The 22,263-nt window shown below is 45.2% G+C and overlaps 1 protein-coding gene across 12 annotated transcripts in view; it reads right to left on the minus strand.

Moving 5' to 3' along the window:
- LOC109863836 (CUGBP Elav-like family member 4) overlaps window positions 1-22,263 on the minus strand; it is a 596,712-nt gene that overhangs the window by 49,152 nt on the left and 525,297 nt on the right. For 9 of the 12 annotated variants that reach the window (XM_020444444.1, XM_020444442.1, XM_020444445.1 and 6 more), the window contains one exon: window positions 17,815-17,940. In XM_020444444.1, the coding sequence (XP_020300033.1) occupies window positions 17,815-17,940 (126 nt within the window). Of the gene's footprint in view, window positions 1-17,814; window positions 17,941-20,969; window positions 21,042-22,263 lie in introns of all 12 variants that reach the window. The other 3 variants (XM_020444450.1, XM_020444449.1, XM_020444448.1) reach the window with 1 other exon arrangement.

Below are 22,263 nucleotides of genomic sequence, written 5' to 3' on the forward strand. Positions count from 1 at the left end.
GGTCCTTTTATCAATAACGGTGACCGTAACCGTTTGGATATCGATTTTTTTCGGTTACAAGTGTTTAAGTATCTATTGTTAAATTTATAATGAATAAAAAAGATAATTTAATAAATATAATATAAATTGCATAGTATTACAAATGCACGTTTATTAACCAAAATAAATTAATTTATAAATCATTTGAATGGGAAATTTCGTCTTGAAAATCATATCTTGTCTTTTTTGCTTTTGTCTTCTACAGCAACTTGCAGTGTCGCCAATGGTTGTTTCAAGTTTGTTATTGATTTCCTATAACATATTAATCTTACGTAAATTATTATAATACATGTAAATTGTTGTAAGAAAAAAATTTAAATGTAATCTTCTGTGAATATCCTGTCATATTGCTACTTACCTAAAACTAAACACTTATAATCTTAAAAGGTTAATTGAAATTTTCAAACTTTTTTAATGCTATAAAAGAACTGGCAAAATTGAGGTAAAATTTGTAAGGCTCTAAAAGTAAAGCTTTACCTTTATAAAAATCTCATTATGTAATATTTATTTTATGTTCAAAAATTGGAAGAGAAACTCTTCTTTAACATCAACTGTATATCTACGAAGAATTAAAAATATGTAAGATTATAAACATACGTGTCATCTTTGTTGATAAAAATTCGATTAGCTTTGGCTTCGAACACAATCTAATGAGTTGCCAATGACGACTGTGATTTTCAAATTCTTTCAAATAAAAATTCTTGTAAAACGTTTAACAACGTTAGAAAAATCCGAACCGAAATAAACATCAAAAAAAATTTTCGGTTCGGTTACGGTTCCGGTCCAATAGTCTACATAATATTTCGGGCCGGTTTTCAGTTTCGGTTTGACTAAAATAACGGTTACGGTCCGGTTATCGGTTTCGGTTTCAGTCCGGTCCGGATCCTTGCTTTTAAATGATTTTGCTGCCTGTGAATTTTTGATCAACATCTATATTTGCGCATATATGTACATACGCAATTCAATGAATATTGAAATTATTGCTTGCGAACATTATCGTGAAACGTATATGTTTATAGTGTGTGTGTGTGTGTGTGTTATTTAAAATTGAAACTTCCACACACCGTTAAAAGAGAGAAAATGTCGAGACATTAAATGTTATTTCTTCGAAAGTTTTCTCCTCCTCGCGGGTAAAAACGCGCGGAGAACGTGTCGAAGTATATACAGAGAAGTTATATACGGTCATTTTTGTTACGATTTATATTTCACCGCGTCACCCAGTATACGCTTACGTGGCACATCCACGCTACTAGTTCATCCATCCCCGCGATGTGGCGTGTGCACGTCCGAGGCTCATTCACCACATTGATTTTCCTTTCGACGGCCCTTCGTCCTTGTGCCTAAAGTTCCATCGACGGGAAACATGTCGTTGACCCCAAAAAAACAGTCATTTTATGTAGCGAATGGATTGGAAGGTTGTGCCTCGTTACGCGCTCACGATAGGCGTATAAACATTTTAGTGGCAATTAAAATCTTCATTACGAGTTCGTAAAAATTACGCCACGATATAATAAATGATAATTTTACGGTTTCTCTATCGTTATGCGGATAACAACGATCTACTAAACTTGAAGAAACACAAAGTGCGCTTAATATCGGGACAAAACAAAAATCGTGCGCATCTTCCGGAAAAATTAGATTAGAATCGATTGTATGTAGCTTTTTTTTTTATCGATATTTCCGCGACACTTTCCGCGGCGGGATTTTATCGCCTAATCGAGCGAAAAAATTCGTCGACTCTCTGACGTTTCGTTGTTATCGTGGTATCGATACTGCCGAAAAGAGAGCTACGATAAAAGAAATATCCGTGAAAAACGAACGAGACTGTTCTCATCGACGAGAGGATGCGTTCCATTGCCGCGCGCCTTGAAATCACTGACCCGGCATCGGGACTTTAACGGGCGGTCCGCCCGAAGGCAGAATTGTGTCCGCCCCTCTCAATATTCTCCGGCGACGACGTAGATACATATATAGTGTCGTGTGCTCGCATATATACATATATATATATACATACATATATATATATATATATACACACACACCATCCAAAAACGTGATCAATCCGGCGCGTATTGGAGAGAAAGTCGAATATAGAGACTGCACGAAGTCGTCATAAAATTCTCCAGCAAACGCGACGGTTCTGCGACGTAAATCGTGCACGGAAACCCGAGCGTGAACCCGTAAGAGCATAAGAACGGGATCAGGGACAACGGAGGATGGAAAAGGGAGAGAGTGTCGCGGCGACAAGAGAATTTTCACGGAGGGGAGGGTAGCCGGGAGGGTCTCGTTAAAATTCGTGGACGACGTCGCGATCGAGAATAGGGCGCGAGAAGGGGGTTAAAAGAAAATAAAGGAACGTTTAGTATTAATGTCGCGATTCGTGAACGCGTCACGTAGTGACGGACCATCTCCGTCGCCCGGAGGCGCACTTTACCTTTCCGCGCGCGCCGGCGCGATTTCTGTCGTTTCATAATGCGGAATAACCGGTGATCGCACCGCAACACACTCGACGCCGCCGCCGCCGCGACAATTTCAATAAACGATAAATCTCCCGGCGCGCGTCACACATCGTCATGCGACACCGACGGAAACATTCTATACCGTTGTCACGCGACGACGTTTCAGCGCAGATTTCGGTTACGCGTCATACGAGAATCGTTTGCGCTCGACGACAAAAATGAAAAAAAAAAAAAAACAAAAAAAAAAGAAAAAAAAACAAAAAGGGAAATCTGTCACTTTGCGACGGATAGAGTGACCGCGTAAAATCATATCCATTACTAATGAGCGATTTTACAAGATTATTAATGAAAAATTATGGTGTGAAAGAGATTTTGCAAAAATTTATTCAAATAAGGTTTGGCGATCTGCGTTAAAATACGAAATTAAAATACGTGGGAGTTAGGGGAATTATATAACTTTACAAATTTACATATGACTAGCTCTTTAAATAAATTATCCATCGATATCCAATTATTTATTTCTTTTTCGTTCGATTCGAGTGAATTCATTAATTTGTGTGAGAGGCGGAGTTAGAGGGAATTATTATGCAAATATAATTATCTCTCTTTCTTTCTCTTTTTCTCTCTTTCTCTCCAGAAATTCATTTCAATCTTTAAATTAAAATTGTACTACACACACGCACACCCACACATACACTTCTCTCTCTCTCTCTCTCTCTTCACCAGGTATCGCGTTCTGAAATTCTCTCATCTCAATAAATCTTACTTTCGCACGGATCGTTAATTTAATCCGCAAAAACGAGGCTTCCTCGAATCAATGGCAAATATACACGCGTCGGATTAGATTTCGAGATATTCGATTTATAGAATCGCTCAAAATCATTCTCACGCGTTCTATGCGGGCTACATTTTAATGCGTATCCATTAAACGCACACGCACACACACACACACATACATATCGCCGTTCAATATTTGAGCTTAAATGAGAAACCGGAAGTCAAAATAGAATTTGCCGATACACGCGGTGTAATCATAGTCAGCAAATATTGAAGTTGTATCTATCCGAAAGTCGCGAAGTGTATATCGCGCCGTATATATATATACTATATATATATATATGTATATCCATTCGGCTCGCAATCTTTGACGTTATATCGTAACGATCGTCGCGAAAGAAATTTTTATTTTCCAACACAATCCGACCATCGAACTTCTCTCACCCTCCAACCCGGCCTGTGATTACTATGATAGTATGATTACCCGGATTTCGAATATTGATCTTTCATCGTGCAACCCTCGAGGCACTTCACTCGCGCGCGCGTTTCAGCCCGAAATAATATCGTCCTACCCTCCGACAGACAAATCAAATTTGTCGACGCGCAGCGTTTCGACTTGCCCCCTCGCGGAATAGACGGCGGAATACGATTTCTCCCTTGCGCGCGCCTGCCTTTGTTACATTGTTCAGGTATGTAGTGACAAGAGGGTGACAGCGGCGGAGCAGACAGACAGAAGGACCGAGAGAAGCGAACAAGCCCGGGAAAAACGTTTCTCTCTCAGCGAACAGGAGGGACACAACACAAGTATCCCCCGTCGAAAGAAGCGTTTCGATTTAACGTTCGTTAATCGCATTAGAGGTTTCGACTTTGGTCTTTCCGGTCTTTCTCCATCCGCCAATCGTCGCCGACGACCTGTCGGTTCTCTTTTTTTTGTTTCGCATTTTTGCGGTCTTTCTCGCTCGCTTTTTTCTACGCTACAACCGCATCCAACCGCAAGCCGCAACCGATCGTCACGGTCTCGCTGCCGACCGCGCGGAAATGTTAATACTTGTTTAGCCACGGCTGATTTATCGACGAGAATTAAAAACACAATTTCCGGACTCGCACGTAAAACGCGCGCGCCTAATAAAATCACGGCGCAATCACGGATCGCGATTTTCACGACGCGTCCCGATGGGTTTAAAAGCGAAAACCCCGCAGGAGCGTTCCCGGAGTTTCGCCAGGTCCAAACCCCGTCGCCCAAGCTTTAATATCCCCTCCGGCGCGAGGATAACCGGTTGCGAGAAAAATGCCGGAGTATCAATTTTATTCTCGCGAGTCACACGACAACGACGACGACAAGGGATGATGCGTCTTGTCGCGCGTATCAATTTCATTTTCGGTTTGCGGCGGCAACAGCGGCACATCGGCACACGCCGGTAGAGACCGCATGTTATACGCGCGTCGACGTTATTTGCGTAACGGGGATATTTTAGCGAAGAGCCAGTCTCTATTTTCGAAGTACACATTGATAAATTCTCCCCTCGGTTTATCCTTCGCATTTTTTTTTTTTTTCCAAGCAAACATTGGTATCCGCGACGACGCGGCGTATTCGCGATGCGCGATTAAAGATCGCTGTTGACTCGATTCGAAGAATCGCAAAGCGAGTAGTGGCGGGAGCACGCAGAAATATATTTTCGCGCGCAAATAAACAGAAAATATTAAATTCCACGAAACGAAAAACTGATCGTTTCGTTTCAGATCGCGAGATGGAATTCTCTCGCCGATTGTGAAAACAAATTTTATTTTTCCCCCCCGTTCAAACACGATTAAAACGAAAAACTTTTTAATCAACGCAGATAGGAATGCTTGTAATTACGAATATACGAATGAAGAAAACGAGAACCGTCATCGAGACCGTATGCGAAATTGGCGCGTTTGTAAAACAAAATTGCGAACTATTTGATGCGGAAAAAAAAAAAAATGGCAGCGAAAGTAGACGATAATAATACGAGGAGAGACGATGATTCAAGCGCAAACGCGACACTGGAAAACATATAGAGGGTGGGGGGGGGGAGGGGGATATGAAATCGCAGACCTCCGAGGCAGAGATTTTAGGGCTAACTAGATCCGAGGGTCGTTCGACTGTCGACTGTCGCCCGTAGTTTTATAATTATTGCGCGCCTCGGGGGATTGCGGGATCGGGCTTTATCGTATATGAAATGCACGCGTCCACGCGCGCGTCACACGTGCGCGCTCCGCACGATCCGCACACACGCAGCGATGAGATACGTATCTCTCGTGTGACCCCTCGTGTTTCGCGATACGAGAGGGATGAACGCGCGCGAATGTTAATCCGACCGATTTCGGTTCGCGGGGTGGACACGATGGGACGCGCTCTCTCGGATCTGGAACGTCGCGCGCGTTCGTGATGCGTCTTCTTCGCGCAAACGCAGTTTGAACACGTACGCGGTAATAAATTTGCTTTACGCGCGCGACTCTCACCCTTCGGTTCGCCGGGGGTCTCTCTCTCGTCGGCGAACATCGGCGTAAACACAACGTAAAGTTGAGGTAAAAGTTAAAATCGCTCCAAGGCTCCGCCGTCGCGTCGCGTCGGTCGATACTCGCGTACACTCGCGAGAGCGCACACACATATATATATATATATATATATACATGCGTCTATGTACGTCGCGAGCAAATATACAATGTACGCGCGCTTTCTCGTTGGTACGGCAAACATACGGTAGAATCCTGGCGGAGGAAACGAAAATTCGATGGTTCGATGGGCGGTACCGCCGCCGCCGCAAATGTACTCGGCAGGCGGATTAACGCGCATTTACGAAACGCAACGCGCGCGCGACACGTTGCGACGTGACGCATGCGTACGCACCGTTATGCACGCACGCACGCACTCACGCACGCACTCACGCACGCACGTACGCACGCACGTGACACACGCACACGCGTGTACGGATTTTGGCGACCACTCGCGGCAGCGTGCGTTACCTGTGTGTTACCGTTTCAACCCTCCCTCGTACACTCTCCTTTACCCCTCCAGGCCGTGCCACTCGTCTGCCGCCGCCACCCTCGCCGCCTCTTCCGCGCGCGCAGTAATCCAATCATCCGCGTCCTACGATTTGTACGTAGTAATTCCGTCTGTTTGATCATCCGGACGGCTCGGCTTTTCCCTGCGCGCGCGATGGCGTTTGTTTCAATACGCGTCTCCGCTTATACGCGCGCGAGCAGCGAGTGAGTAACTGCGAGCGATATGTGAGATTTGTGTTGGTAATAGCTGATCGCGATTAGCGAATCTGACTACGGCACGTAAAATATTCGTATGTGAAAAAGTGATAAAAGTAGAAGCACGTTGAAAACTCACTCTCTTTGTTTTTTTTTTTTTTTTTTTTTTTCGAGACGATGTAACTTTTAGGAATGAAAATAAAAATTCGACAGGCTCAGATTGGACACCGCGAGAGATCTTGTTTTCATCTAACGACGATACGCATAATAATATCGCGCGCACGCGCGCGGATGACGTTTATTGTTAATATCGAAATATAATAAAACGCAAAGTTCAGAGTTTTAATACAATTTTCCTCATAATACAAAAACTTTATGGAGATATTAAAACGGAAAATAATCCTCCCAAAAAAACGAACGTGACAACTTTATTGCACGAATTTTTGAAGCCATCGCGCGACCTAATTTTTGCTGGCAAAATGAATACCGGTATCCGGAAAGTGCACGAATTCCGTTCGATCATCACCCGACCGCACACTGCAGCAACAACGTTACTCTTACGTTACGCGTCATCTGGCGTGATCGTTAATCCTGGATGTCGAGCAAGACGATAATCCCGCGGCAACGGGGTTATAAGCCACTACAAAAGACCGTTTCCGTCGCGGCTATGAGGTCCTTCATCTATCGTTCTTTACCTGTCGATATAATAACGAACACGTCGAAGTCGTCGAACGGGAAAAGAGCGAAAAAAAAAAAAAAAAAAAGAGGAGAGAAAAAAATCCCAACCCAGCGAAACGTTTTCCCCGTGCAATTCCCCGTCGCCATGAGCGTAATGATGCACGTAATGTACCCCGGCCGTAGCTGAATCGTTTAACGCGCGGATAAGCAGCGGTATTTCCATTACGTGAGAAACATAGGCTGACTCGTCGTTACGAGTTTCATAGTGCATTAGAGAGCGAGGGTTGGCGCGGGCCAAGGGGGAGCGCATTGGCCGAGGGAGCGGCGGGAATGATGGAAAGGGTGCGTCGATACTTTGGGGGAGGGCGACGATGGAAACGAGAGAGGAAGAGATCGGTTAGAAACCGGTGATCGCGCGAAGAGCGGGCGGGATGCGCTCCGTAAAATTCCTTGTTACGATTACGACGTGGTCGTTGCCGCATACGCCATCATCCAGCCGACGGTCACGTCCTGCGACGCGAAGGATACGAGATGGATTATTAAATTTCTAGTGTCGCGCACGCGCGCGCGTGTGTCGCGTTATGAATTTCCCCCCTCTCGGCTCTTTCGACCTTCTTCTTCGCAGCGAGGGCTGCTGTAAGGCTCTTCGAGCTTCCTGTAAAACTCTTGTAAAAAAAAAAGAAAAGAAGCTCGCGCGATCGCTACTTGCGCCTCGCGCGTAAAAATGCGAGGCGCGTGCGATGAAATCGACGGGGAAATGCTTCGGGGATGTGCTCATAACCAATTTATTACGGTGCGCGATTTCGAAGGAAAAAAGACACCGTAGAAAAATTGTTTTCATACCGTCGAGTCATATGAAATCGCACAGAGAGAAATACTGTGAAATGCGCGTAATTCCGTGAGAGAGAATCGAACAACTCACAAATATGCTCTCCATCACTATAAGAACACATTTTCCGCGTCTATGTTATATATTTGTTATTTATCTGCAAAACTTGGGACAAGGGAGAGTAAGAATAAATTGTGAATCGAAAGACGATAACATTGCCCGCATTGGAGCGATGGAGCACGAGCGACGATATTGCCGCGTCGTTCAGAAACAAAAAAAAGACCACACAGTGAAAACTACAAATGAGAAGTCACAAATCGCGCGATGGGATCGGATAAAGCGAGAAATTTAAGAAGATAGAATCGGTTGACTATTGTCTCGAAGTTTCGCTTCGTGTTCGCGTGTGTGTGTCCATGTATATGTGTAGACAACGAATTGTCGTCGCGTTTGCTTGTGACAGCATAGCAAAAACTTGCGGCGACAGCGTATAATAACGACTTCGCGGATTGCGCAATTACATGTCGCGCATGAACGACGCATTATCGACATTACGTGATATAAAAACAAACGGCGAATGTGTGTGCACGTGCGCGCGCGCGCGCGCGCGGCGACGAAACTAGTTTCGCAAAACTCGATTACGGCCACGACCGTGCTTGACGCCAACGTCGATGATCACGGCGAAACATGAGAAGACGATGAGGCTAGTAATGGATTATTAAATTTCCGACGTTGTGCTTTACGACACGCTTCTGTGTAATGTCCCGGTCTGTAAAGCCACGAGAACGTCGTTTTCTCCTTAACGGCTTCTCGGGATCTTGTCTAGTACGTGTTATGAAAGAAGACATTATTATTATTTAATATTATTACTATTATTATTACTATTATTATTATCAACACTGCTGTTGTTACTACAAAAAAAATGGATGTTAACATATCTTTACCGCTCTTTTGTTGCGACTGAATTACAAATGTTTTTTCGGCATCTCCAATTTATGAAACGGTAATTTTGTTGCGCGAATCGCCGATCAAACGTTTCCGATCCTATCTGTCATAAATTTATATCGACAAATTACCGTGCTTCGGATCGCGTTTTATTTACGCGAGTTGATAATAAAACAATAATGACTCGTGCTTTCGCTTTAACTATTACAGAACTCTTATAAACGTCATCGTGAAATTTAGAGACGCGGCTTTCTACGACGCAACGTCGGGTATATGTCCGATAGAAATCCTATAAACATCGGCGGTAAACTCGGGATTATTTCGCGACGCGATATAACGCACTCGCGCGCGGGTACGTTATTATCGCAAGTTCGTATTATATCGACCTAGAGCGTTTTGCAATCGCTCGGCCGACCAGTGAATCAAGATTTACGAATTTACGAGGAGACGAGAGTCTTCTCGGTTTTCGAAAGTAATTTCGAAGTGTCCGCGCGCAAAGAGAATCGTTGCCCAAAAAGAATCGAACAGCGATCGAGATAGTCGAGAGAGGTAGACGGAGAGCGAAACAACGCGCGGTCTACACACTTCTGTTTAAGCCGCCTGCTGTCGGTTATTCGATAACGTACCTACGCGCACCCGACGTAGCTCTCGCTACGCGAAGCGAAGGGACGAGGCGTCGAATCGGGATGGGTAATGCACGAATGCGAAGGTTTATGGGCAATATGGTGTATTTACGGTTGACGGGCAAAAGCCGTCGTGTGGAAGCTAATAGAAGGGGACCAAAGTATCCTCTCTCGCGTGTGCTCTTCTCTCGCTCTCGTTCGACGTCATCTCTCCGAGAGCCTCTCCGCAGAGTGAAAAGCTCGCGGATATATTGACGAAGAAGGCGCCCGCATATAACGCGTGTAATACCGCGCTGGATATTGACACGGTGTAAAGGCGAGCGAGGAGCTCGGTTGAGAGAGAAGAGTTCCGCGGGGATCTCTACGAGATCGTCCACTTCTCCCGCAAGCTTTCTGTGGCCTATCTCTTCCCGGAGAAGACGGAGGGGTAATCGCATTAATATAAAGACGGTAAATCTCGATGCGCACAAAAGCCGTCCCTCCGGCGCCAACAAAGACACGTCGGACTTTCTGGCGTTGCTTACACAGTCTCACAATAGGGTTGCGTCGTGTCACGGCCATCGACAAACAAGATCGCGGAGTAACGTCGGTGTAATTCGTGCGACCGAACTCGGCGATTTTCTTTTCAAACGTTGCGCGTTCTTTTGCGCGGGAGCAAAACACACTTTTTTATACCGAAGAAAAAAACCTTTTCGGTACAGAGAGATAAAGAGAACAATTTCTTCTTGAAACTGTAACGCTGAATGAAGAAATTTTAATCGTCGCGCGACCGACTTGAGAGAACGCGTGAAAAACCATTCTCTTTCCCGTGAGAATTTCGTTGTCGCTTGTATGCAGATTTATTTCGAGTCTAAATGCCTTTTCGACGCTAATGGCGGCACTAAATTGACTCCACAAACGTGACAACAGAAAAAAAAGCGTACGTGCGAGAATTAAGAATGTTCTCTGTAGCGCGTGTGCGCGTATCTCCGAAGAACCCCGCGTTTGCGCGATCCCGATCTCGGTCGCAATTTGACCGAGCGGAGGAGGGAACGGTTCGGATGATGACGTGGCGCGGATCTTTATCGCGCTTCGCACGCCTCGCGTGACCCCCGGTGGAGAGGACGGGAAGAGAAAGAGAGGAGAAAGGGGTGCGAGATCTAGTTTGACGATCCCTCAATGAAAAGTCCGTGATATAACGCGCGACTTAAATAAATCTATCAGTCACGCGAGAGTCGTTATTTATACTCGTCACTACTACCCTCCCCCGTTTCTCACAGATCCATACCTCCCGGTGCGCGTTTGACGGAATTTTTGGCGCACTGCCGACGTCAGAGCCGGATATGTCGAAACTCTCAATACATTAAATACATCATACATTCGGCGCGCGGATTTGTTTCTTCTCAGACGACGATGATTGATCGCGACACTGCTTATCGAAGCACGCACCTCTCTCTCTCTCTCACTCTCTCTCCTCCCCTTCTCCTCCCCCCTACCAGTAAATCAAAGTGATCTCCCGAAAACGATATCCGTGAAATCCGCATCGATATTCCGGTTGCAGATGCGCTTTTTCTGAGCTTTTTCGCGTCACCGCTTGAAACTTGCTCCCTTCGAAAACGGATTCAAGATCTGTTTTCCCGTCGCGCGTATACACGCGAGACTTCTCGTAAAAGCAAAATATAAAAAAGTCGGTACGGAATGATGTATCTTATCTCTGTGTACGTTATGTTCTGCGAATGTGTGTGTGTGTGTGTGTGTGTGTGAACTTCGAAAATCGATCAAAGTTGTATCAACGTTTGGTTCGACAAACATCTCATTATCATGCGCGCGTATAGCTTGTTAATTTACGATTCATTAATTTTTAATGTTCCCGCGTAAGTTCATACATAATTCTCCGATCAATATTATATTTTCCAATTGCTCCCGGCGTAAAAGTTTACTACGGCACGTTGGGAGATGATAATCACGATGATCAGAGAAGAATGACATGAAAAATATGTTTCCTGAAAAAAAAAAAAAAAAAAAAAAACGCAAAAAGTTTGCAACATGACGCGTTTTTGTTCGTTCATTGAATCGGACGCTTATTCGTCGACGTCTTGCGGAATTTCCCGAATGCTGAAAGAGGAAGACCGATCGTCGCTGATGCTTCCAAAGCGGAACACGGCAGTAAATCATAACGACGCCGCGAAATCACCGAAAATCCAGACGAAGTGACGGGAGGGGGATGCTCGGATGCAGACACGCGAGTCCGGACGGTAAATCACGGACAGCCTTCCTCGTCGAGTGGCTGTCGGAGAGTCCCGGTGCCAGCTCTCGTCGTACGGAGCATTTATTAATCGCTCAGCTCCTAAATCCCGTGGCGCAGCTGGGCTCGAAATGTTTGTACGTATTGCAAAGTAAAGCGCGAGAGGGGACGCCGGGAGTCCTCCTGGGAGAGGATTAGGTCGGACATATTGAGAGCTTTCACCCTCCTTCGCCGGTAAAACGACGGCGGCAAGCGCGCGCGCGCTCCAAGGTGGCGGCGAGGAGGTGCTTGCCGCGCTCTAAGAAGATGGTGGTTTTACCGTCGTAAATAGCACGCCGCGGTATACCAGCGGTCATTTCTTTCTCTCTCTCTCTCTCTCTCTATCTCACACACACGCGATGACACGTTACGAGAGTAACGACGCGTCAGTCGTAACACGTAATTTGCAATTTTATATTACATGTGTCACGTAACGCGCGTTATTACATGTGTTATTACGTTCCCGAATAGTTGCACCAACATTTCCGCGCTGGTTTATACATTCTTTTTGTCATTCATGACCGACTTCTGTTTCATTAAACTTTTACTATCCGCGATCGTGTCTCGTTGAAAAACGTGACAGAAAATTGCTTCGTTTATGTTCTGACGAATAAAGTGAAATCGTTACTGAAATTATCAACACTTGATAACTGCGCGACGCTCGAGAATAATGAGAACGTACAAGTTTATAGTCACCCCCACAATAATGAGGATACATCTGTAACGCGCGGGAAGGGAGGAGGAGGAGGAGGAGGAGAGGGAGGAGGAGAATATTTTTCCCGTAATCCACTAATATATGTGTGTGTGCCGCGCCCGGGGATAATGAGAGTCACGCGTCCGTTCCTCCCGTGTGCGTGCCGAAGATAAAGGACGCAAATTGTCCGCGCCGTATTAAGGTACGCGATACATACCTCCACGGTTAGTGCGCGGACGTGCAAGTGACGGCCCGAACGATTAATCGCCGATAACCATCGCTCGTTTAATACCCCGTCATAAAATGCTAGGCCGAGGAAATTATTGACTCGTCATATTTCCCGTCAGCAATATCGTTAACGCGCGCGCCAATCTCTTTACGTCGGTCGCGCGCGGCAGTCAAAAACGAAACTCCGATCGAGAATGATCGGAAATGATTTCGCGCGCGAGTTACGCAAAATGTTTGCGCGCGCCATAACCGGGGTTGCGAAATCGAAACGACGAGATTTTATAGGACCGCGAACTATTATGACCGACGACGATAAATCGCAGTATATTTGGAAAAACAGACGCGTTTCACGTTTTTTTAATCACCAAACCTGTACACATCTGACACGTTGTTGTAAATATACATGTATACACTCGAAAACAATTTTACTCGTTCCCGCGCGTTTGTTTAACCGTCTTACAAACAATATAATACACATATGAGAGGTGTCGGAAATAACGCATACAAATCAAACTCGAAAAATAATGAGAGAGAAGAGTGAAAAAAAAAAACACGTGACTTTACTATAGTCACGTGTCTTTAAAAACCGGATGAAGTTATATCGGTACTGTCGGTGGCGTTCTGCCGGCTCGAAATCACCACGCCGCAAAGAACATTTGTGGGTGCGATCGGTACTGTCGGAGGTGTTGAAAACCAGGCGCGAAAACCAAAAGTGATCGGTGCAGTCGTTTTTTAGATACTGCTCCATGAAAATCTCTTTACTTCTCAATCGCATGAATTTCGCGTATATGAGGCATTATTTGTTTACACAGCACAGAAGCTATGCGCGTAACTTCTAATCGAGCTGATGTCGTCGCAGCTCGACGCGTCGGACTTTTGAGTGTGCAATAATGCGACAGACGATATGCTGATAGTTCGGCGTTAAAATCGAGTAAATTAGCACATCCGACTCTCGAAGGTAAGACCTCGAAGCGCCACGATATAATGTTTCTCGTAATTGCATTGTTCGCGCGAGAACTCGTGATCTATTGTACTTTCACCCCGGGAGGTGGGGGGGTTTAAATGTTACATAATACCACCCCTCGATAGTTAACGCCGGGAGCTGCCGCTGCGCACCAAATACCGCGTTTCGCGAGTCCCGACAACGACAAAAGAGGATCGGGAATACCGGGCGCGCAATGTTATTACGATTTAATGCACGGAATTGTTTCCCCGGGGTTGAATAATCGTATCGCGGCACACGGTTGCGCAATCGTGGCGCACACAACGTGAGTACACGTGGGCGCGCGCAGCTATCGCAGACCTTAGAACACCTAACGTTTTATGTCGGCGGCGACGCTGCCTCTCCGACGAGTGCTCGCTCTTTCTCTCTCTCTCTCTTTCTCTTTCTCCTTTTCCGCCGCTACAGAAGAGCCCCTTGCGCTCCGAATATAATGCTCCGTTCCATTATTCATAAACATTTTATAATCTTCTTAGCGCCGGTGAATTATTGCCGTTCGTGGCAATTGAAATAATGCGGACTAGCGGTTCACGTTAACGGAGGGGGGGAGGGGAGGGGAGGAGGCGGAAAGGGGGATGGCCCAGTTGGGATCGCGCACGCATAACGAAGGGAAAAAGGGGGAACAACGGGGCAACCCCCCGACAGAGGGAGAGAAACCGGTAAAGAAGCGGTGTTCCGCTCTGACGGAGGGTGGCGGCGGGTTGCGCGGCAACGAGAATAGAACGAGTTCGTTCGTTGAAGTGGCGTTGAAATGTTTCGAAGCGAGGGAAAAATAATTGGACGAAGAGCTCCGTCGTCGTTCCCTTCTCTCCCATGAGAGACGGTAGTTTGAGAGAAGATTGGGGAAGGGGGAGACAACGCAATGCGTCGCTTCAACGATGACGACGACGACAACGACGACGACGACGACGACGACGACGACCGACGTCACGTCTTACTGAGAACTCGATCCGAGTTCCTTTCTTAAGCTGCTCGTTACTGAGAAATCTTTCGTCTCATTTCGAAGATAGGTGGCATCAGCTGATAAGAGAATTTAAACGGCGAGCAGCAAGCGCAGAAGTGAGAGACGAGGGCTCAACCAATAACTTTCGCTGATAACTTTCAGATGTCGCAAGATTTATTGGAGGTCACATCATGGGTGTGAGACAAAGCGCGAGTTGCGCGCGTCAACAGAATATTCTGGCCGCGTCGTACAACGTCTCCTCTACTCTCGACACGTAACTGCGCGCTTTACTCCAACGGATGACGCGGGAATAAGAGTTGGCAAAACGATATCCTCCCCTCTGTAATTTCGGGACGTCAGAACTGATGGTGGATTCGCATCGTGTTGAGAAATATATGTGTACATATATATATATATATACACGCGTTGGGAGATAAATGTATATATATATATATGTACGCGGCCGCGCGCTCCCTCCTTCTCTCTCTCTCTCTTCTTGATCTCTCTATTACAGAACGGATTAGCTAGTTATGAAACTCGACCGAGGCTCGGGCGGGCGGTGATGAAGCGTGTTGGGAAAGTTTCCGCCGAGCGAGATGTGCCTTCGCGGCGGAGTTGCATGGAATAAGCGATCAGGTTGCTCTTCCCGCGGCAGGCACATTCATCCCCGCCCGGTAACTTCGTTCTGATACCGATGTCCAAGGACGAATGTCGCGGTCGGGATCCACGGCGCGGAATTATCTCGTGGAAAATTCGCCTCCGAGCGTCGGGAATGGAGAATTTGGATTTTCGCTCTCTCCTGTTCCGGGAGAGAGTTTCAAGAAAGTATAGAAGCAAGCCGCGTGTGTGGTAAGACCGCGACGGTCGTCTCCGATCGACTGCATCCGACATCGAAAGGTCAACTTTGCGAGGCGGAGATTAAGCCCGAGATTGCGTTCAGACCTTCTCTCTTGCCCTCTCTATCTCTCTACCCGCGTGCTTCATTTCGTCAAAGGTATTGTAATCGCCCCGGACGACATACCTGAGATTCCCGACGAGTAATCGCGAATGCATTCCACGTGATAAACCGACGACTACCGGTTGGAAACTGTCGTCGTGCCGGCGCTCGCTCGCGTAATTTTAATTAAAGAGCTCGGAAAGCCGGCGCAACATCGTTCTGGCTTTCGACAAAGAACCCGGGCTCTGACGCAACGACAGAACAGAGAGAGAGAGAGAGAGAGAGATAGGGGAGGAGGATGTGAAGGATAGGAACAGAGCGAGAAGAGAAGAAAGAGAGACGGCGGACTTGGTCTTTGCTGGAAGGAACACAGACTTCTCACATTGTAAAGCTCTCTTCTCTTTTCGCGTGCTACTTCCGTTTCTTCCTCCTAGGCCACCCTTGCGACCGTCACCCTTCCTTCCTTCTCGCGCTTTCTCTGTGCTTCCTTCATCGTCGCGAGCGCCTACCTACCTACCTGCCAAAGACGATGGGCGTGCTGCGTTACGTCACCGACTGCGAATCAAAATCTTATTAACTGCTGAAAGTGAGTTTCACTTCAAAGTGGAATTTAATTACATTCGCGCCTGCCTACCTCCGCGCCCTCCCGTTTCCTTATTTCTCCCCTCAGTCGCTTCTCGGTTTACCCTATCTTTCTCTCCCGTCCCCTCCCTTTCATCCCCTTTTCGCTTCTTCCGAGCGCGGTCCGCTTTCTTATTTTCTCCGATCACCTTTTCCTCTTCGCTACCTACCTCCCTCCCTATTTCCCTTCCTCGTTTCTCGTTGCTCGCCGACGCATCACGGGAGGTCTTCACTTTTAAATGAAAATATTTAAATTTTACCTCCTCTCGTCCAGCGGAAATTATTGCTCTCGCCGTCTCGTCCGACTGTAGCCACTTTTCGTCCGTCATTCCGCCGGTTATCCCCGCCCGAATTACACTCACCTCTCGTCCGTCCGCCCCCCCTCCGTCGTTCCGCGCTGTTTACAGTGCGAGCGGATATTCAAATGCCGTCGGGATTATATCCTTCCGCCTCGGCTCCGTTGTGCATCATCGCCGGAGGTCGGAGAGGGCCTCCCATCTCCTCCTTTTTCCTTCTCGTAATGCCACGTCGAGGCAATTGCCTTCTTTCCTTTGAGATAGCTGCCCTTCCTCCCTTTCGCTGCCTCATCTCGCGATTAATTTCGTGGAGTCCGTTCGCCTCCTCTTCACCTTCCCCCTATCCCCCTTTTGATAACCAGGTGCCCTAGAGAGTCCCTTTGCTCGCTTCATCGTTCGATGAAGAGACGTCCGCAGACACCGTAGATTATGAGCTTTGCGATCTCACAGACGTACCGGGGTATTTTAAGAGAGTTACACAGATATATATATATATATATATAAATGTTCGTATAATTTTTTACATTTTTTATTTCTGATATTAAGACTGATTTTTTTCTGTTTCGGATAAAATGTCAAATTTCTAAAACGGCAGCGTTACACCGCAAGCGTTTACCTTAGATCGCCGCATTTTTGCGACAATTTTTGAGTGACTAGAAACCGAAAGAATCGCGAAAAAAAGAGAGGCAAAGACGCGCAGCGAAGACGTGAATCGACGATCGCGCGCGGCAAAGAGAGACGCGAACATACCGCCCTACGGGCTAAAAATTGCACAGATGCCCGTATTTTTATGGACAACGCGCCTATGCTTTTATCCTCGTGACATAAAAATACACGGGGCGCGCGCCGTGTTACGGTACACTTAGCTTCAGCTAGAATATGGTTTTCGTGCTTAATCTCTTAGAGAAAGAGAGAGAGAGAGAGAGAGACTGAAGCGTGCTATTTTTAAATTCCTTTATCGACGATCTTTCAACTTTTTACGACGGTGAATCCTTCGTCGCAATGTATATGTTACATTGCGCCTTTGACGTCGTGATTTTCACTGATATTTTTTAATTTTTTTTATTTTCAAATTTTCGTCGAACGAGAGTGTGCAAAGATGAAATTTAAAACAATCTGTTTTTATTCGTAATACGTACTGCGAGAAAGGTTGTTGAAAACACGGGCCACACTTTGTCTCATGCAATGATGGCTGTGTATTTTCGTGCAGAAAGAAAACAAGAAAAAAACAGAAAAAAAAAAAAAAAAAACAATAGCACTCACCTCTGCTGGTTCCGTCGGGCCCACGGAGGATGCTGCACTCCTCTATAGATCCGAAGGCAGTGAACAATTGTCGCACATCGTCTTCAGTTTGTTGCTTGCTTAGCATACCAACGAACAGCTTTCTGTCTGCAGGCGGACGACGGCGCGTTGTTGCGAAATAGAGGGAACAGAGAAAAAAAAGAAAGAATAGCGTTAGTTAGTTCCGTGTGCGGGCCAAGCGTTTTTGTAATAAAGGCGTTAAAAGAGAAGATCTTGCGGCTAACACCGAGAACGACAAAGTTACACGGTTACACCAGCATCCACCATCCTAAAAGGAGAAGGAAGAGGGAATATATATGTATATATATAGAGGATATATATATATATGTAATATATATGTAAAAACATTTGTGTATCTTGTTTGTGTGTGTGTGTGTGTGTGTATGTGTATGTGCACGCGTATAATATCTTCGATACGTACGATTGCACTCGTCGTCACGTCAAATATACATCTAAACAGCTGGAGAGACGTCAATGTGTGTGTATGTATGTATGTACGATCTTGTTTGTGTGTGTGTTTTCTGTGCGACAGCACGTGTAACCGAGAACAACTAACGAAAACAATGATCATAACCGTTAACAGTGTAACATACATATAACAGATGAAAACGACGACTTTTTCAAAGGGAAATAGTAAAGAAAAATCGTAATATAACAGAGATAAGAAAAGAAAACATATCCACCCAATGTTCATATCTATCTAAGCCAAAAAGGAACGACAAACGGAAAGGGGGGCGGGGGAGGTGGCGGGAGGATCGCGATAAAATCAGATCATGGGATATTAAGCGATCCGACTGTGGCTGATGTATTCTCGACGGTGATCCGCGTCGAGCTAACTGTGACGTGCTGTGTCTGTGATTTTCTCACGCGAGAGCAATATCGTTTTAAACTGGCGAGCGAGCCAGGCCGAACAAAACGTAATGTTACATTCTCGAGATGGATCACCGTCGCACAAAGTTTCAACAATGAATGCGCTCGCTGTATATTTTCTGCAGCTATTTCTAAGATCCGGGAATGAGAAGTGATAAACTATGCGAGACATTTGACAAGGTTAAAACGCACATGTTTTGACGAAGGATATATATCGTAAAAAACTAGTTTCAGTAATTCTCGCTTCCTGAGTTTTCGCGTTACGAAATGCATTCAGAATGCTTTCACGTGCAAAATACTTGAAAAGTTTGATAAAAACACGAAGAAATAATTTTTTTTTTGTTTTCCAATACTTTTACCTGTGCAAAAATATTCTTTGATCTACTCACCAATCTTTAAACGCTATTTTCGAATCTCGACTGATTAGCGAGAGATGCGTCTATTTAGAAATATCTGCACTTGAACGTATGTCAGCGTGTGTACGTGTATTTCCATGTAATATCCAATAAAAAAAAAAAAAAAAAAAAAAAAATAAAACAAAACACGATCATGGCTGTGCGAGAGTCACAATCGAGTCGAGGAGGAAGAGAACACACAGAAATGTGGATTCAACCGAGTCAGGATATAAATATTAAAAAAAAAAAAAAAAAACAAACAAAGGAATTTTGGAGAATGATTGACTGTCGAGAAGTAGGGGGATGTCGTAAACTGTCATGTATAATAGAATCAAATCTAAGTAATACAATAATATAATAAACGTAGCTCACATCATAATCAGAAAATATGTACAGAGAATATGATAAAAAACACATCGACAACGAACGAGACAACACATCCAACGAGCGAGCCACTATCGTATGGTTATAGCTGATATATATATATATATGTATATATAAAGAGCGGTATATATAAAATATGTATATATATATATATATACATATATACGATTAATATATAGTTCGTCCACACGCATATGGATGTGAGGTCAGATAAGAGGGGTTTTCGGGAAATATAAGACGACGGGACTTTGGAAATTCAGAAACACGTACAATATGTATATATACTCGGCATTTTCGAGCGCAAAAAGAGGGTACGGTTGCTGTCGTACGGTCGGTAGACGCTCTAAGACCGCGATTATCTCAATGTATTCTGCATCGGTCTCGGTCCATTGTGCCGATGATCCGCGTTGGGAATTCTAAGAGCGTCCACACCACGCACGCCCCGTGTCGTATATAACACGAGGCTTCAGTTTTAACAGTGTATATAAATATATATATATATATAACGGCGGTGCGCAAATATATAAACAGAGCAAAAATACACGAACGACAGGTTTACGGCTACAGGTTTCACGCACGTGGGTTTTACGCACAACACTGGTCTATAATACCTTTCTGTATGCCTAAAGAACAATGCGTGTCGTGCCGGAGAAAGAGAAAGAGAGAGAGAGAGAAAGAGAGAAACGGATCAGAGGAGGATTACTGACGAGAGATTTACTGTGTGTGTAATGTCAACAGAGGAGCCCAATCTTTTCCACAGAGCACGAAATGCAAATTTTCGGAAGAAGATTTTGTTCGATCGAAGAAATTTGGATTTTTCGTGTAAAGCGAAACAAAGCCAATCGGGTTCCAGTGCCAATTGTTCGAGCCAATCAGGAGATTCACGGACGCATACACATTTCAATGATCGTCCTGAATATTTGGAATAAATATGATCGCAGAGAGTGCGAAGAGTGACCTGATGAGCCGCGCGTTTCATCATCATCGCAAACTCGTCGAAAACATGGTTTTATTTTTGTTTTTGTTTTTGCGATTTGAATTTGGACGAGAGATGCGCGCACTTGGTGCAAATTTCAGCCTCCTCCTCCGAGAGGATGGATCTGTATCGGGGCGACGTTAAGTCGGGCTGAGGGATAAGTGGGTTCGTGACGGGATGCTTCGGGAATTCGGTGGTTCGAACACTAGCGAGCGGCAAAATGGACTTTGCGGCGAGCTGTGCTGGCTGAATCAGCGGTGATGGCGTGATATCGGGAGGAAGAGAAGAGGGAAGAAGGAAGTTGTATAGCGGACCCGTTTTTTCCTTATTCGTTCTTTTCTCTCTCATCTGTTTTTTTTTTTTTTTTTTTTTTTCATCGACGGGAAGACAGGGAGACGGAGACGGGGGAGAGTTCTCTTTCTGCCAATTTGCGGAGAAGAAGAATAGAGGTACTGGAAGGAAGCTAGCTATCTCCTGGAAGTCGAAGTTACCTTCAGCGGCCGCCACCGGTGCCTCCTACTTCCAGAAGATGGCACTGGCGCTCCCGTCGTCCATCATGTACTCTGGAATACAGAACAGAAACAAAGAAATGGCATTGATGAACCAAAAAACTGCACCATTCGTCGTCTAACGTGAATCCTTGTTTAAGATTCAAAGATTCGGTCTAGACTCGTTCCCCCAACTTGGGGGGGTAAATCGCATCGATGCGCGATGTTCCTTCACGTGCTTCAAACGCTATACGAGGACATTATTTTTCGATCGGTTCTTCTGTGCGTGATGAATATGACACGACCTATCACAAATTATGAAAAAAAAAAAAAAAGATCAATAAAATACGCAACTGTTGTTGTGATATAAAATATATCAGTACATGTACTAAAACCGAAATGTGTACGCAAAATTGCGGACACACGCGTCGAACGATACTGTTTCTTGCCGACTTTGCATCGCGATCAATTGTTGCTATTTGACTGAGTTTCGCATTAATGTAATGATTAAATTCGACTGAAATAGATATTTTATTTCGTTATTGTGTTAACCACGAGGCATGACTGTTCATGAATTAAATCGCGACAGTGCAATTAGATATTGTAATTACAGTAACCTATAATTTTCATAATGTAATACGAATGTAACACAATCAGTTTAATAGGCAATAATAATTGCAGAAATTAAACTATCATGAAACATCAATAGTCCCGGTAACAAGATTTGAAAACTCATATTATGTTATTTCGAAATATAATGAATGCGAAACAATGGGGACTCGGATAATGTCCGTAAGCAGTTCAATATGTTTTTGATGGGCAAAAACAACTGAGCGAAATCTCGCAAACAAATTCCAAATTATTATATTCACACAAATCCGGGAAGTTTATAACTCTAAGACTTCGTCGGATGATTTTCATTCAAAAGTCAGTCACAATTACGAACTTTGCGCGAAAAGTACTCGAAGAAGTTTATATTTTTTTTTTTTTTTTTGACACCCCTCTTCGGTTAGATCGCGAGCCGCATTTCTCTGAGAAAACGACGCTCTGTTTTGGATCCACCGCATTTCCCGCGTGAATGAGCTTAATGACGCGTTTCGCGCGCGTCTGGCGACGGAAGGGGGTTATGGAGACGCAAAATTGGCGAGCCGAGTTAAAGGTCGTTGTCGCGGATGCTAGACGCGAGCTCATTCCAAGAGACGCCTCGACTCTCGCGCCTTCCAGTCGGGCTCCGGGGCACATTTAAGGATTTGTCTCGGGAAATTAGATTCTCGCCTGACTTGCAGCCTCGTTGCAT

This window comes from Pseudomyrmex gracilis, unplaced genomic scaffold (assembly GCF_002006095.1).
Source record: "Pseudomyrmex gracilis isolate BER0280 unplaced genomic scaffold, ASM200609v1 scaffold_13, whole genome shotgun sequence".
Classification (NCBI taxonomy): Eukaryota; Metazoa; Arthropoda; class Insecta; order Hymenoptera; family Formicidae; genus Pseudomyrmex; species Pseudomyrmex gracilis.